The 15,980-nt window shown below is 37.5% G+C and overlaps 2 protein-coding genes and 1 non-coding gene across 3 annotated transcripts; 2 read left to right on the plus strand and 1 right to left on the minus strand.

Moving 5' to 3' along the window:
* Window positions 1-285: 285 nt before the first annotated feature.
* Window positions 286-3,658, plus strand: LOC122074187 (probable amidase At4g34880). Its single transcript, XM_042639045.1, has 5 exons — window positions 286-822; window positions 944-1,158; window positions 1,970-2,209; window positions 2,367-2,565; window positions 3,299-3,658. The coding sequence occupies exons 1-5, from the start codon at window positions 286-288 to the stop codon at window positions 3,656-3,658; spliced, it is 1,551 nt and encodes a 516-aa protein (XP_042494979.1).
* Window positions 3,659-4,751: 1,093 nt separating this feature from the next.
* On the plus strand, window positions 4,752-5,564 carry LOC122074863 (dirigent protein 23-like). Its single transcript, XM_042639839.1, has one exon. It carries the CDS (start codon window positions 4,804-4,806, stop codon window positions 5,365-5,367), a length of 564 nt encoding a protein of 187 aa, XP_042495773.1. The 5' UTR covers window positions 4,752-4,803; the 3' UTR covers window positions 5,368-5,564.
* Window positions 5,565-9,683: 4,119 nt separating this feature from the next.
* LOC122074979 lies at window positions 9,684-9,788 on the minus strand. The gene has a single exon (XR_006139122.1). It is a non-coding gene; the product is annotated as a small nucleolar RNA Z279/snoR105/snoR108 (small nucleolar RNA).
* Window positions 9,789-15,980: the final 6,192 nt, after the last annotated feature.

The following is a 15,980-nucleotide window of genomic DNA, read 5'->3' on the forward strand; positions in this document are numbered from 1 at the left end:
GCATTTTCTTGCTCAAAAATAAAATGATATCATGGACTAAGTGGCATGAATGTTAATGAACTTCTAACTTTTTCCACCACCAAAAAAAAAATCCCTTTGAAATTCAACCATGCGTTTTTTGGTGCATATATTTGAACTGATGTGAGAAGTTCCATGCCACAGTGGGCTCACAAAAACAAAACCCACTAAACAGAGATGCAGAGCGGAGAGTATATATTCGAGTATTCAAGCAAACTCTACCGAGACAGTCCCTAACCCAGCTTCATTTCTATACCTCCCTCTACCATGGCAACTCAGCCTCACCACCCTTTTCTCCCCTGCACGTTATTACTTCTGATTATCTGTTGTTCTTCTGGCATCAATGTCTCAGCCACCAATTTCTCTATCGAAGAAGCAACAGTGGCAGAGCTGCAGGCAGCCTTCAAGCAGAACATTCTCAACTCTACAACACTTGTGGAATACTATCTCTCCCAGATCCTTTCGCTCAACGGAAAGATTCGAGGCATAATTGAGGTGAACCCAGATGTGCTCCTCCTGGCTCAGCTGGCCGATGAGGAACGAAAGGCTGGGACTCCAAACTCCGGGACTAGATTGCATGGCATCCCAATACTGCTAAAGGACAACATGGGCACCAAGGACAAGCTTAACACCACCGCCGGCTCCTTTGCACTGCTTGGTTCCGTCGTCCCTAGTGATTCCGGTGTGGCGGCGAAGCTTAGAGCCGCCGGTGCTATCATAATGGGAAAGGCAGCACTTAGCGAGTGGGCTCATTACCGAGGTGGAGCTCCGTCGGGTTGGAGTGGACGAGGTGGCCAGGCACTGGTGAGTCGTGACTTGTGAGTTGGTGAGTGTGAATTATAAGCCAACCATGGTCTTAGGTATGAAGAAATTGAGATTCTTAATTGAATAAGGATGATATGGATTACTTTGTGTTTGTGTGCAGAATCCATATGTGATGTCGGCGGACCCGCGTGGGTCAAGCACTGGATCAGCAGTATCAGTGGCATCAAACATGGTGGCAGTGGCACTTGGGACAGAGACCGACGGTTCAATCATCGGCCCATCTTATGCTAACTCAGTGGTTGGTATCAAACCCACTCTCGGACTCACTAGCCGAGCTGGGGTCGTTCCCATCAGTGCCAGGCAGGACACAGTTGGGTAAGTATTTGTAATTTCTAATATGTATGAAACTTCTTCTTCTTCCATATGGTATTCTTGAAATTCTTTGCGTAGTTTTGCTGGCATCAGCGTACCTCGTGGTCAAGGCATCTGCACCAGGGTCCCTCTCATCATACATTTATAGAACCATTCCAGACCCTGAACCAAAGCTTCATTTGGAGTTTCATGGCAAGATAGTTCCTACTGATGAAACCATATTTCAGAAGCTATTAGTTCCGCAACATATGAGATTGCTTGCTCCGGTAAGGGCAACTCCCATACCCTTCTTACACTCGTTGTGAAAAGAAAGGTTTCCCTGATTTAACAATGGTAGATTTACTTGGTATTACCCAAGGTACCTGTTCATGGCCAACCAGAAGACATTTATGAATAGATTTCTAATTTATAATGGAGCTATTTTCTATCTCTTATTATATAAGCATTGTGAATTTGGGGTTTTTCGTTTTAGGGTATTTATACGAGAGTTTTTTACCACAACTTTGGAAGTTCTCGAGAGATTTCCATTGTAATTTTTCCTTCCAACATAATGAACCATTTTTTTCTTTCACCCAAAGATATAGCATATCACATCGGTGTGTGAACCTCGTTAAATCATTGTGTTATCTTATGCGAATCTATTTATTTTCTTCATTTTCTCTGGTGTTTATTTTAACTACTAAGGGAAAGGGATAGACAAACTGCCGGTTCCAGGTAAGCGGTCTATGAGGGGATGAGGGAGGCATGGGTAATGGAAGTGGTAATCTAAATAAGAATTTCTAAATTTGTGTTTTTGCTTGGCGGATATACATAGGCCAATTTGCCGCACAGTTTCAGATGCAGCATATGTACTAGATGCAATTGCAGGCTATGACCCTTATGACACTGCAACTGCAGCTGCATCAGAATTCATTCCTCCCGGTGGGTACGTGCAATTCTTGAATGCAAGTGGGCTTAAAGGGAAGAGATTGGGAATAGTCAGAAATCCATTCTTCAACTTCCCCAATGGCTCCTACATGGCCCAAGCTTTCCAGAAACATTTCCAAACCCTAAGGTAACAAAAATCATATTTTATCAATTATCTTTAATTTCCCAAGCAATAAATATTAAAGATTTAAGTACTCATATAGTAAGGTTCAATTTTTTAATTCTTCTGTTTTAATTATCCTTACTTGGTATCATGTATTTTCTTCTGGGAAAACCCAAAAAAGCCAAAATGGTGCAACATTAGTGGACAATTTGGAAATAGCAAACATTAGTATGATACTGAATTCCAGTCTAAGTGGCGAAGCAATTGCAATGTCAACCGAGTTCAAGATCACCTTGAATACTTACTTGTCAGAGTTGGTTGCTTCTCCCATCAGAACTCTAGCAGATGCAATAGCTTTCAACCTCAACTACTCTACCTTGGTAAGTTGGTCTGATTAATTAACTTTTTATCTACTTCAGGTTTTCATTGATTGATTAATTGCTTATTATTCATAAATAATAGATTGACCATTATCTTTTTCTTTTTTTTTTCTTTTTCTTTTCTTTTCTTTCCTTTTCCTTTTTGTGTGTGTGTGTGTGTGTGTGTGAAAATTGATCATAATCTTCTATTATGAGGTAAGGGTGTGAATTCTAGGTATGCATCGGCTAGCTCGATTGGAAAAATCCAATACTAGCCCAAACCATCTATTAAATGTGCTAACTTCAAGCCTGGACTGAATAATGGTCCAATCCGAATAGAACGCAGCGGCTATGAATCCGACTCAGCCTGACCCCTTAAGAGCCTTTTAAAGAGAAGTCTTTCAGTAGTCATTTTAAAGCATCTAGAAATAAGTAGTTCAATAGCTCATTTAAAGTCCGTTTAACCTATTAGTCTTTCGGCAGTCATTTTAAATCCCGTTTAGAAATAAGTAGCTCAGTAGCTCATTTAAAGTCCATTTAGCCTAATTAAAAACCATACTCAATTGTCCATTTACAAATGAAGCCATGACTAGCCTATGAGGAGTGAGGACTGATTACATGATACTAGATCCTAAAGTAGGGGTGAACGGTTAGGCCCAACCAATTGACACCCCTAGACATGATTAGGTGATAAAGTAACCGATGGATGATCTTCTATCTGTGATGGGTTAACTCGGTGGGTGTGTGTGTGCAGGAAATGATTCCACAATATGGCCAATCCCTATTTCTAGCAGCTGAGTACACCACAGGTACTAGCAATCCTGTATATCAGGCTGCACTAGCAAGAATGCTAAGCTTGACAGAGAATGGGTTTGTGAAGCTAATGACAGATTACAATTTGGATGCATTGATTACTGCGAACGATACTGTGACTCCTATGCTAGCAATTGGGGGCTTCCCAGGAATTAGTGTTCCAGCAGGGTATGCACCAAATGGAGCACCATTTGGCATCTGTTTTAATGGATTGCAAGGTTATGAGCCAAGGTTGATTGAGATTGCTTACGCCTTTGAGCAAGCTACTAAGATCAGGAAGCCACCTTCATTCTTAGTATGATCACACCCTCCAAATTAAGGACCAATGTAATATTCTTTGAGCTTGATTTTTTTGGATGCTTTGGACTTTGTACAATTGGAAGGGGGGAGGGGAATCAGGAGAAAGTTTCTCTTCACCCCAGAACTGAAATAAATAAATAAATAAATAAATGTCCTTTCCACTGTTCCAAAAATCCCATCTAACTACTAAAAATATTGGATGAAGAGATTCACCACCCTTCACCTTAGATGTAGGAAAACTCGATCTAAAGAATTATGACCATTATTCATCAAAATTCAAGAAAAAAAGGAATTGTAGAATTTCTTCTTTTGACAAAATAATATATAAAGATGAGATATTCTTTCATACATGGCAAGAGAAGTATGCATGCATCCTTCGTGTGGGATGAGGATAAAAAAGGAAAAAAGGAGTACTTAATGTACAAGACTCCTGCCATAGTTGTGTCTGGCAAGAGCCATAATGTACGCAGTAACACAGGTTTACCCCAACATCGCGGAGAGGCCGTTTTCTTAATTAAATCAGCAACCATTAAATCGAAATGGAGCAACATTACTGTTACACCATGGGTGAGGCTGTTTTCTCCGCAACCATTAAATCGCAATGGAACAACATTACTGTTACACCGTGGGTGAGGCTGTTTTCTTCCTAAAACTCAACCATTAAAAACAACCCTCCTGTTATCGCATAGGGGCTGTTTTCTCACTTGAACTCTTAACCATTAAATCACAATAGGGCAACCTCACGGTTACGTCATGTATCAAAAAAACAGGGGAGATCTTCTGGGAGTGCAAAGTATAACGGGAGCAATAATAACTATAAGTATTCTTTTTTAACTTTCCAAACATAACCTATCAGATAGGAGAATTCGGTATCCTATATGATATGTTTTAGCATTAAACTCAAATATAATATATTATTCAATATCCCAACGATCTCGCAAGATTCACTTTTTTCCAAAGAAGTAAATATAGGAGATGATCTGATTCGATCATGATGGGCTCACAGCACAAATAGAAACAATTCTAACTTTAATTAGTTTCCTTTTTTCTTTTTCTTTTTTTTTCTTTCTTGGGTACCCTGCGCCTATAAAAGCATCCTCAGCTCCTTTGTGTTCGAAAAATTTCACCAGAGAAAGAGAAAGAGAGATGGGGAGATTTATTCATGCTGTGTTGTTGCTTTTCTTCCTGATCGAGATCATGGAATTGGGTGGTTGCCAAGCCAAGAACTGGCACAAGAGCGTAAAAGTGAAGAAATTAGAAGAGCAGTCGACGGAGCTGCACTTCTACTTCCACGACACCGTTAGTGGAAAAACACCCAGCGCGGTGAGAGTGGCGCAAGCAGAGGATACCCAGAAATCGCCAACCCTCTTCGGCGTTGTGATGATGGCTGATGACCCATTAACAGAAGGACCAGAACCGACATCCAAGGAGGTGGGTCGAGCCCAAGGTTTGTATGGCTCAGCCGGTCAGCAGGAACTTAGTCTCATAATGGCCTTGAACTTTGGTTTCACTGATGGGGTCTATAATGGTAGTACCCTTAGCATTCTAGGGCGGAACCCAGCTTTGCATCCGGAACGGGAGTTGCCGATCGTCGGGGGAACCGGTGTTTTCCGGCAGGCTCGAGGGACTGCTATAGCCAAGACGTACTGGCTCAACGCAACCTCCGGTGATGCCATAGTCGAATACCATGTTACTGCCCTTCATGCTTAGGGTGTCAATCGGACTACTTCTTGTAAGAAAAAAAAAATGGGTGTGATACTGATTTTCGATATGATTAAGAATATGATGTGCTTTTTTTTTTGTTTTTTGGGTGGGGGAAGAACATGATATGTATAAGTCGAAGCCAATTAGTTTTTGTAATTTTAAATTAAAATTGAATCTATTGATGTGGTTCTAGTTGGTGAGAATTCGGAATTTAATGGGTTTCAAATTTGTTAAAGTGGAATAACCTAATTAAAGAAATAAAGTTGGGAAGGAAATTATAACTCCCTGATTTGGGGAAAAAGATCCTCTCCTACTACTAGGGCGTCCAATGAGGCACTCGATGGTTAGGAGGCCATTGGGTGCCCAACCTTTCGGGGAGGATCTGGATCTATGATTTGAATCCTCTTAGGCCCGAGGGTTTTGGAGGGGGGGAGAGAGAGACACACACATAAAATCCTCACTAGCTCCTCTCCAACAACCATGGACTCAAGAGGATCTAAATCCAAGAAGATACAGTTGCATAATATTATATTTGATTTCTTTCCGCCTTATTCACATATCAAGATGTAACTATTTTATGGGATTTTTACCAAAAAAATTATTATATGGGAAAATGTTTTATGTGGGGGAGTATTGCCCCTGCCGAGACACATGGGTTGCAAAATGACTAACCCACCTCCTATGAAAAGAAAAATGACTCTTCTATGGATATTTATTCATGCTTTCTCAATTGGCCCTTGCACATACACTGGAACCATACTCTCCCATAGGAAACTCTTCCCCTTCTTACAAAATCTTTTATGGATATCATTAAATACTTGAAATATCAAATATCAATAATTATTGAAACGCATAAGTCTTCCAAAACAAATAGAATTGTAGAAATGTAAAAGAGAAGTGAACTAACATCTTAGATTTTAGCCTTTGGATTAGTATGGTTTAAGTTTAGGTGTTCGATTTATATAGATTACACTTTATTTTAAAAACGGGTTTCAATTTCAACTTTCGACAACTTGCAGTATACACCAATATGATATCTCATACTACGGGTCTGAGAGTAAACAGTTAATGTGGAGGAGGAGAGGCCTCATAAATAAGCTTTCCCAATATGTTCAAAGTTGGCTTAATGGCAAAGTAAATCACGAAAAATCTCATACTCAGTGAAGATGCAGAAACATATGTGCACTAAGATATATGATTGAATTTAAGTTTGAAAGTTGATATATTGTGGACCCAAACCTTTTTATGTATCACAGCTAGTTGGACCATCAAAAATCCATGGTGAACACCGTGGTCCGCCAAAAAATTTTCCTTTTAAACTTCACATTCCAACGGTTTGTGTTCAGCCAGATGATATCCTAGCCTCCTAGGAATCTGAATTTAAATTTATCCGTAACATGTTACTATGTGTTACACATGCATTTTGTGGTTGATAAGGGTGCAAGTGTGCAACTCAAAAGGCTAGGTTAGGTTGATAAACTAATTTATTTTGAACCTTTAAGACCAAACATAGCAAAATGCAACCCAATTCGGTTTAAAGTTGAATCTGAATTGAGCACAAGTTGTCCTTGTACGGACCACATTCAGCTCCATGCAAAAATCGTATAGTGCCTAGTGCTAAAGACAATCCTACGAAGAGGCATTGGGTTCAAGTCTCTTAGTTCACACCTTCCCTTCCCCCCTCCCCCTTTTACTTCTTACCCCTTAACCCTACCCCTACCTAAGGATGTGAATTTGAAACCAAAATCGTTTATTAAAATCAAATCAAGCCATTTACACCGAAACCGCAAAACCATTTTAGGAAATGGTTCGGTTCTGGTTTCAAGTTTAAGTCCTATTTGTTAAACGGGTTGGTTCACTTTTAACCGTTTAAGCCATCGATTTCAAATCGAACTGACACTATGAAAACCGAACAATTTACACTATTAAAACCAACCCATTAAGGGCATTAAGTCGGGGCAGAATTGATATATAACTGATGTGTTTTTATTGCCTCATGCTCATTAAGTGTTCATTAGCAGTTTTGTTTGTATTTCACTTTCTCCATGTAATACTTTCTTTTTCTTAGTTTAGTTGTTTTAACAAAACAGAATGGGTATAATTTAGGGAAGAAAAAATGACCATAGAGGTTGTCCAACAATCTATTCAATGATTTACTCATATTACGTAGTTATGTAGTTAAATCCTTACTTGTTCAATGTCTCATTTAATTTGATACAAGATTGAAGTGTTCATCAATAAAAGTAAATTTTAATAAGCATACGGATAAACTAGCAAACCGATTGCTAACTGTTTAGAAACCGTGTGGATTAAATTGCGATGAAAACTATTTAAAACAATGAAACTGGCACCGTTTAAAAACTATGAAACATAAGCCATTTACTAAACAATTTCGGTTTCAAAAAGTGCAACCTTTTAGTAAACCGTTCAGTTTTAGTTTCAGCCAAATAAATGTGAACCAAGCCATATCGTATACACCGAAACCAAACCAATTAACACCCTCACCCCTACCCCTACCCCTATCCCACAATAGAGTTGAATAAAGTAATACTGAAGGGTGCAAATGTTTAGCCTGTCTACCCAAAGCCCGCCCTGTACTAGTAAGGTCTGGGTTGTGCTATTCAACCCCATGGTTGGTTAGGGTTGGATTTCTAGACCCGAGCTAGGGTCCAGCCAGTCTTGGTTTGGAGCCTTGGTTTTAGATCGGTACACCCTGCCCAGCCCTATATATGATCCCTGGTCGGGAATTAGTTTTCTATTTCAATCCGATGAATCAGAGGGGTTTTTTTTCTCGGTACAAATCAGAAGGAATGATAGTACGTTGATAAGTAAAAAGAGTGATAGAATGAGATGATGATATTTTCAAAATTTTACCTTTTTTTTTTGGGAAATGACATTTTCAATTTGGGTTAAACCCAACCAGGCTGGACCTAAGCTGAGCGTTACGGAACCTGGGTTGGGCCTAGGTTTCCCAAAACCATTGCAGCCCTAGGCTAGAACTTTTAAGGAAAGAAAAAATACGGCTAAAGAAAACTGCCTGGTCACGTGATCTCAATCCACAGCCACACATGGCATAGGAAATTATCACCCTACCCCTTTGCAACAAATATTCCTCAGGCTGCACATTATGGACAATATGCGCCATAACTAAGGGTGTTAATTGATTTGGTTTCGGTGTATACGATGCAATTTGGTTCAATTTACATTTATTTGGCTAAAACCAAAATTGTACGATTTACTAAACGGTCGATTACCAATCGGTTTGCTAATTTATTAGCATGCTTACTAAAATTTGTTTTTATTGATAAATATTTCAATCTTATATCAAATTAAATGAGGCATTAAACAAGCAATGATTTAACTATACAACTACATAATAGGAATAAATTATTAAATAAATTGTTGAACAGCCTCTATGGTCCTTAATTCTTCCCTAAATTAAATCATTATATTTTGTTAAAACAACCAAATATTTAATGGTTATACTGGTTATCGGGTTGGTTCATTAAAACCAACCCAACTCAGTTAACTAATTGTTCTTAAACTTGAAACCAAAACCAAATCTACTAAATGGTTTTATGATTTCTATGTAAATGACTTGATTTGATTTCGATATATGATTTTGATTTCAAATTCATATCTTTAGCCGTAGCAATGGTCACCCGTCTCCCCCACCCCCACTTGTGCCACGCTTTTTTGGGTCCATTCCTATCACGTGTTTGAGACAGGCTGCACTTGGGCTTGGGCTTGGGCTTAAGCAAGAATGAAGTAGCTAATGTTTGGCCTGAGCCTAAACAATCATTGGCTTAATATTGTAATTGAACTAGCCACATCATTTGGAACCATACTTCGACGACTCAGAGTTCGATTGGGAAAATCCGGCCGCCGCCCAATCTTGACAGATTAGTTGCCTTTTGCTTGAAATGTAATCCGATACCCACCAATCCGCATCAATCGTTCAGTCTGATTCACCTATTTCTCTGCAAGTTTTTTTTTTATTGGTGGAAGCTCTGCAAGTTGTTACTTGAATAAACCTATAGGATACAACGAAAAATTTTTAAGAAAAACATGTTCCATAGATATCACTCTCATCTTCTTTCTCAAACGGTGATGAAACCTGAAGAAATGTGCGGAAAGAAGCCACAAGTCATATTGAAAACGATCGATGAGTGCAAATCAAAAAGGTAATTGTTATGAAATAGAAGATATCATTGCGGAAAACAAAAAGATATGGGAAGAAATCAAAAACCACATTGAAAAGGATCGAGCCGCTGCAAGCCAATTTCCTCTCCACTTGTGGGAGTGGATGTGTATAGTAAATAGAGATCAGAATGGTAATAATGAGGGTGCCCCTGTGTCGTAACCAGGCTTGGGGCGAACACCCCTCTCGCAATGCTATTGCGAGCAATGACCACTCATCACATCCCCGTTTCTGCCTGAAGGATCATGAGATATTAGGGTTACGACCTCACCATTTTATAAAGCATGCGCGTCTCAACCTTCTCGTTTGTTATCGATGTGGGATTATAAAGAATCCCCCACCTTCATCCCGAGTCTTCAACTCACTAACTTAATTCGGCTCAGATTCCACGACTCACCTTCTTACCCCTCTAGGCTCCGACACAGGCCTTTTGCCATGAGATGGTGAGATACCATCCCCAATGATCCTGTTGAACCCCTAACAAATGATTCAAGAACTGCTTAACACTTACTATTGGCCCCTATTGAATCAGGAATTTGGGCTTGATAACAAGTATACAAGCGGTCAAAACCTTGCCTTCAGGGAAAAAAAATGATTTTTCAGGATGAGAATGGGAGCTTTACTAATTTTCTTTGACATTTGCATTAATGTCTTTGGTGCAATGGTAAAATTGCTCTATTGCAATCTGATGAATCATGGGCTTAAGTTGAAAAACAGTTTTCTCATGAAGAAAGGATTTAGCTTGCCTACATTATAACATCCCCTAACCCAAAAGCGGCACGAACCTCATGCATTGGATGCACCCTTTTTCACATTTTAGCAAGTCATATTAGGAGCTAGCTGACATTATAATACATATGTCAAATAGGGATAAACAGTCTATGGAATATGAAAGGGAATTTGAGCCTTCCTTTTTTTTTCTTTTTTTTTTTTCTTTTTTTTTTTTTTTTTTTCTTTTTTTTTTCTTTTTTTCTTTTTTTGTAGAAATTTACTTATACACACATTGTACTATGGCCTGAATGCTTGACATCCTAAAATTTGAATTTATTACTTGAAGTAACCCAAGGGGGTAGTGCAGCTGGTGAGCAACGAACTTGGTGTGAACCGTAAACTTGGACTTCTTGAGTTTGACTCCCACTAGGCACACCTTGGGTCACTTACATGGGGATGTTTAGTGCTCTTCATTGCTTTCAGTAAAAGTTTAGCCAAAGGCCTAGATTTAACAAAAAAAAAAAAAATTAGAAGAAGAAGACTAAAATTTCCAACAAGGCTGACTTCTGCATCTTTCGTGTGAGTAAGCCCACCAACGTCACTGCCATTGTCACCTGGGTCACCGCTACAGCCTTCGTCCCCACCACCCACACCACCACAAACCCACCCTTCTTCATCTCCAAATTTGCACCTGATGAACCCCGAAAAGGTTCCGTGTCCTTGTCGAAGCCCTCGAATTGAAGGCATCACCATCTTTTTCACTTACGCAGGTGGAGTTTCCATGGAGATCCATCAAGCCCTCACACGCTCCTCCTTGAACCGCAATGTCCTACATCACCACGAACAAGGCTGGGTCTTTGCTGCCGAGGGATACCCATGCCTCCGTGTCCTAGTATCTGCATTGCCACATCTGGTTCGGTGCCACCAACCTAGTCAGTGGCATTGCCAATGCCATGTTCAATAGAATTCTTCTTGCGGCCATTATCGGACAGATATCATAGAGAATGATCAGTACTGATACGTTCCAAGAAACCCCAATTGTTGAGGTTGTAAGATTTCCTATTAGGTGGGCTAGCATAGTCAAAGATTTGTTTTCAAAACCGATTTAGTGGTGTTGACTAAAGATGGAGTAAGCATAAAGAATCCAATATTATTGGTAAGTGATCTCTATGGAGATATTGGATTCTATTAGCACACCTTAATGGTATGAAATATTATTACTATGTGTGGACCTAAGGTATTGTTTCCTTAATGGGGAGGAAACCCTAATTTTATTGCAGGGTTGGTCCCTACCCTCACCCCTATATATAGTTATCACTAACCCATTAAGTGAGGCTAACGACCAAAAGCAAAAGGGAAAGAGGGTAGACTAGACCAACATTGATCGTGTTGTACGAGGAGCATACAAGAAGACATTGAGGAGTTCTTATTCTTCAGCCATGGATTCAGGTATGCCTAAAATGTGTTTTTGTAGTGTTTGTCGTGCATGCTTATCGATCTTCATAAATCGTTCCGTATTTATTTTTCTATCAATGGTATCAGAGCCTTGTTCATGAAAAATCGATCGGTTGTACCACCAGTAATAAAAATCAATTTTTCTCCTCGAGTCGTTTTGTTTTGAAGAAACGAGAAAAATAATATATTATATATTATTACTAAAAGACAAAACTTGTAAAGTTATAAATTAAAAAAAAAAAAGTTATAAGTTTCTATTGTATGGCTATTCAAGAAATTTTTTTTGTCTTATTCTCATCGACATGAAAAAGAGGGGAGGAACTTGCTGGAATCGCCGATAATGGCCGGTACCTCCATATACATGAAAGAGATGGGAGAAACCTGCTGGAGTCTCCAATAATGGTTGGAATGTGGTCAGAAGTTCCGATTCTAGCACCAGAACCAACCATTGTTTGTGGATTTTACACTTGGATTATGAAATTAAAAACTGAAAGCAATCGAACCCAGCATATGGTTGAAGAAAAGGATTTATAAAATTATTCACCAAGTTGCAGCCATACCACCGTAAGATGGGAATAATGTGTGAACGGAAGTATCAAGCTTCCCACTGTTGAGATTTTTTTTGATTGTAATAAAAAAAAAAAAGGTTGGAAGCTCTCACTCTCCCACTAGCGAGGTCGGAATGTCGGATCCGCTCATATGTGGGAGAGAGGATATATCGGTCTGGGTTTCGTGAAGACAATTAAGTTTTAAAAAATCTAGCCGTTGGACGCTCTCACTCTCCCACTAGAGAGGTCGGATCCGTTCATGGGAGGAAGCACAGAGAGTGAGGCAGCGGAAGTGACGAGACAATTAAGTTTTTTTTTTTTTTTTTTTTTTTTTTTTTATCAACAACCATTGGGATACTTTGACCAATCCTAATATCGAGGTGATGTGGAACTCAGTGGTCGAAGCCTATAGAGATGGAGATAAGGGGGTTTTTGGAGGTTTTAAAGGTGAATAATGTGGTGACTGGGGAGGTCTCAGATTCGAAGGTCCCTGGTTTGTTCTTTGCCGTCAGGTATGAGCCAGCATCCAGGTTCTTGGATGTTCATATAGAATTTGGTTCTGATGGTTTACGTTGTGACAAAGCCTAGAACAACACATATGAGTGTTATTCTGCCTTTCTCCTTTTAAGGTTTATTAAAAACACAAACCATATGCAACTTGAGGTGTGATCATACCAATACTAATGCACCGGATCCCATCAGAACTCCGCAGTTAAGCATGTTGTAAATATATCCTTTTCTATACATAGGCCCTATGAAATTTTCAAAAAGTGATATGAATAATTATCTTGTGTTTTGGGGATGGAAGAAGATTTATCCCGATTCCCTTGTTTTAATTATATAATTAAAAAAAAAAGTTTATTGTTTCATTTAAACTGTTATGGGCTTAGACCCATGGGCATGATCTATTAGTATATATATATATATCAAATGGGATTTGTAAAGTGGGCTATCTTACGTTTTAAAATCCCATTCCGTTTAAATTTATGGTTCATACTAAAGTCTTTAAACAGTCATCACTAAGGTATTATCTTGATTCGAACCAGTTTTGATCCGATTCAAAATGAAATGGTTTATTGACTCTTATGATGGGTATTTATTGTGCCACTTGAGAGGACGGAATACTGTCACACCTGAGATTACAAAATCTATAATCCCGTTATATTTGGTAGGATAAAATTTTGTCCTACTACAGTTGATAGATAAATTTAATATTGTCTATGTATTGATTTATTTATATGGCATAAACTTGTTGTTTTGTGATTTTCTTGAACCAACCCCAGTTATTTTGATGGGTTCTTCAATATTATATTGTCTGTGACATCTGGTATATAGTTTATTTATGATAAAGGTAATTTTAATGGAAATGTATTGAAATAAATGAGTTATTTTGGTAATGGATAATGTCCAATGAAGTTTTTTCATATTTAGATCAATTATATTGAGAGCCCCAATGTCATGTGAAAATAAAATACTATTGGTCAGCATAATGCCACTTTATCATGTACTTGGGATGTTGTGGATAATTACTTAACTGGTCAAACCAGTGGAAGAATGTAATTATATATTCTGAAATGTTGTTTATGGTTCGACTAGTGGATGTATGTTCAATATTCTGGGTTGAATTTAAAACAAGAAAAATGAGACCTATATTTTGTGTTCCATAACTGTTTTGGAACATCTATAGTGTTTTGTTTTTATTCTATAATGACTTCAGAATTGTATTTCTGTTTATGCGTGTTTTTTGCATTGGTTTATCATTACTATGATATTAAAAAGTCATTTATGAATGACATAGGCAAAAAATTTGATGGCATTTTATGTTTGCATATCATATTTGGAACACTCTATGATGAATAAATATATTGGAGTTAAATTGGGTGTAAGCTTTCGCACATGTTTAACTGCAAAACGCATTTCTAGGGAACCATGAAAGGGTGATGTGGATTCCACCAAAGTGACGTATCTTGTTCTTTTATGGTTTTTCCTAGGGCAGCATAGTAGGTGACATTTGCCTAAAGATGATGCCACCAAAGTTAAAGATAATGACAGTAACCTAAGAATCCTGATCCCAAAGGTAAGAGGATCTCAAAAGTTATTGTTATTTTCACAGTTAATACAAGAAAATGAGAGGACCAGTGTATTCCTGTCTTAAAGGATAAGGATACAATTCCAGCTATAACTCTTGAGTGATATAGTCATTATAGTGAATGCACATGAATCTCACCAAGTTAAGCTTTCTTATTGGTGTGGTCTATTTAAATCGATTTTTGTGAAGATTATTGTGGGTAAAGTTGGCATCTTAAATATTAATATTAATGATGATACATATACTCACATTTGAGATGTTATGACACAAGATCATTTTACGTTGCTTCTACATGTTGATGATTTATTAACTATTTTCAGCACAGTTTCAATGAAATCCAGTTTTGAGTCTAATAATTGTATAGACCATAAACAGTTTATGCAAATAGAATAAGAAATTGTTTAATTTTGATTTATTTAAATGACTTTTGAAATCTGTTTATACTGTTGACTATTTTGGCATTGTTTATTCAAGCCAACAGTTAGATCTAGTTCTAATATAAACTGATATTGACTCTTATAAATGGTACTTTTATTAGGTCATCTAGTCCTACTCTCTTATATTAGTGGGAGAATGAATTATTATCCTATTGAGGGTGATAGATGTATCATACATGTTTTATTATGTATACTACACTTGTCGTTAATGAATTTTAAGTCAATCTGCGGTATTTTGATATTTTATTCGATGTTATATTTATCATCTGTGACATCAAGTTTCGTCACGAGACACATAATTATGATTTTTGACACCCATTTATGATTCAAAATATCACAAGTGTATTGTTTAAGTAAAATTTCTTCGAATTTATATGTCATATTTGTATTTGTGATAAAGTTCAATTTTATTAAAAATTCATCGAGATAAAACAGATATATTATATTTGAATGATTTAAATGAACTCATTGAAGTTTTAGTGGCTTATTGGTATAAAGCCTATGAAGTTGTTTATACTTACTATGGATCTAAGCCAACATTACATTTATTTATTAAAGATTTATTGTTGTTTTTAGCCTATAAGTTATTCGGTTCATGTGCCCTATTAGCTAATTTTCTTTTGACTTGAAGAAATTAGGGGGCTTTATTATGATTGACTTTAAAGTTTATGGGTTAATGTTTGTATTAGATATTAAAGTCATTTGGGTTGAAAGTTCATACTTGTATACAACTTCGTATATCTAATGAATTATGGATAAAGTAACATATTTCATTTGTTTTTTTTTTTTTGAATAAATGTTATGAACTTTCATATTTAACATGTTGTCATTATAGAAAATGTCATATTTAGATTTTTATTTATTTATGGTAATGGTTGAAAGTACAAAACTGTCATACTAAGAATGTACTCACTTTGATAACTGTTAAATTATAATGTTACCATATTGACTATTAGGGTTTATAATGGGTTGCTTTTGTGGGATTATGTTGAATATTTTATTAATTAAATACTGAAATAGTTCATCTTGTTGTTTGCACTCAAAATCTAAACCCACGGGCATTTGGTAGCAATCCAAGTCTATAGGTTTTCATAGTTTCAGTGATTATGCTTCCACTTAGTGGGTTAGTTACTGAGATTGTGAAATTACTATTGACTATTCAGGATGGGTTGCAGTCA

This window comes from Macadamia integrifolia, chromosome 3, assembly GCF_013358625.1.
Source record: "Macadamia integrifolia cultivar HAES 741 chromosome 3, SCU_Mint_v3, whole genome shotgun sequence".
NCBI lineage: Eukaryota > Viridiplantae > Streptophyta > Magnoliopsida > Proteales > Proteaceae > Macadamia > Macadamia integrifolia.

Bases quoted from the DNA above. Each gene is read 5' to 3' on its own strand.
- LOC122074187 (XM_042639045.1), top strand. From the start codon at position 286: ATGGCAACTCAGCCTCACCACCCTTTTCTCCCCTGCACGTTATTACTT. The intron at 2,210-2,366 runs GTAACAAAAATC...AACCCAAAAAAG, and splicing joins AAACATTTCCAAACCCTAAG to CCAAAATGGTGCAACATTAG. The intron at 2,566-3,298 runs GTAAGTTGGTCT...GTGTGTGTGCAG, and splicing joins ACCTCAACTACTCTACCTTG to GAAATGATTCCACAATATGG.
- LOC122074863 (XM_042639839.1), top strand. From the start codon at position 4,804: ATGGGGAGATTTATTCATGCTGTGTTGTTGCTTTTCTTCCTGATCGAG.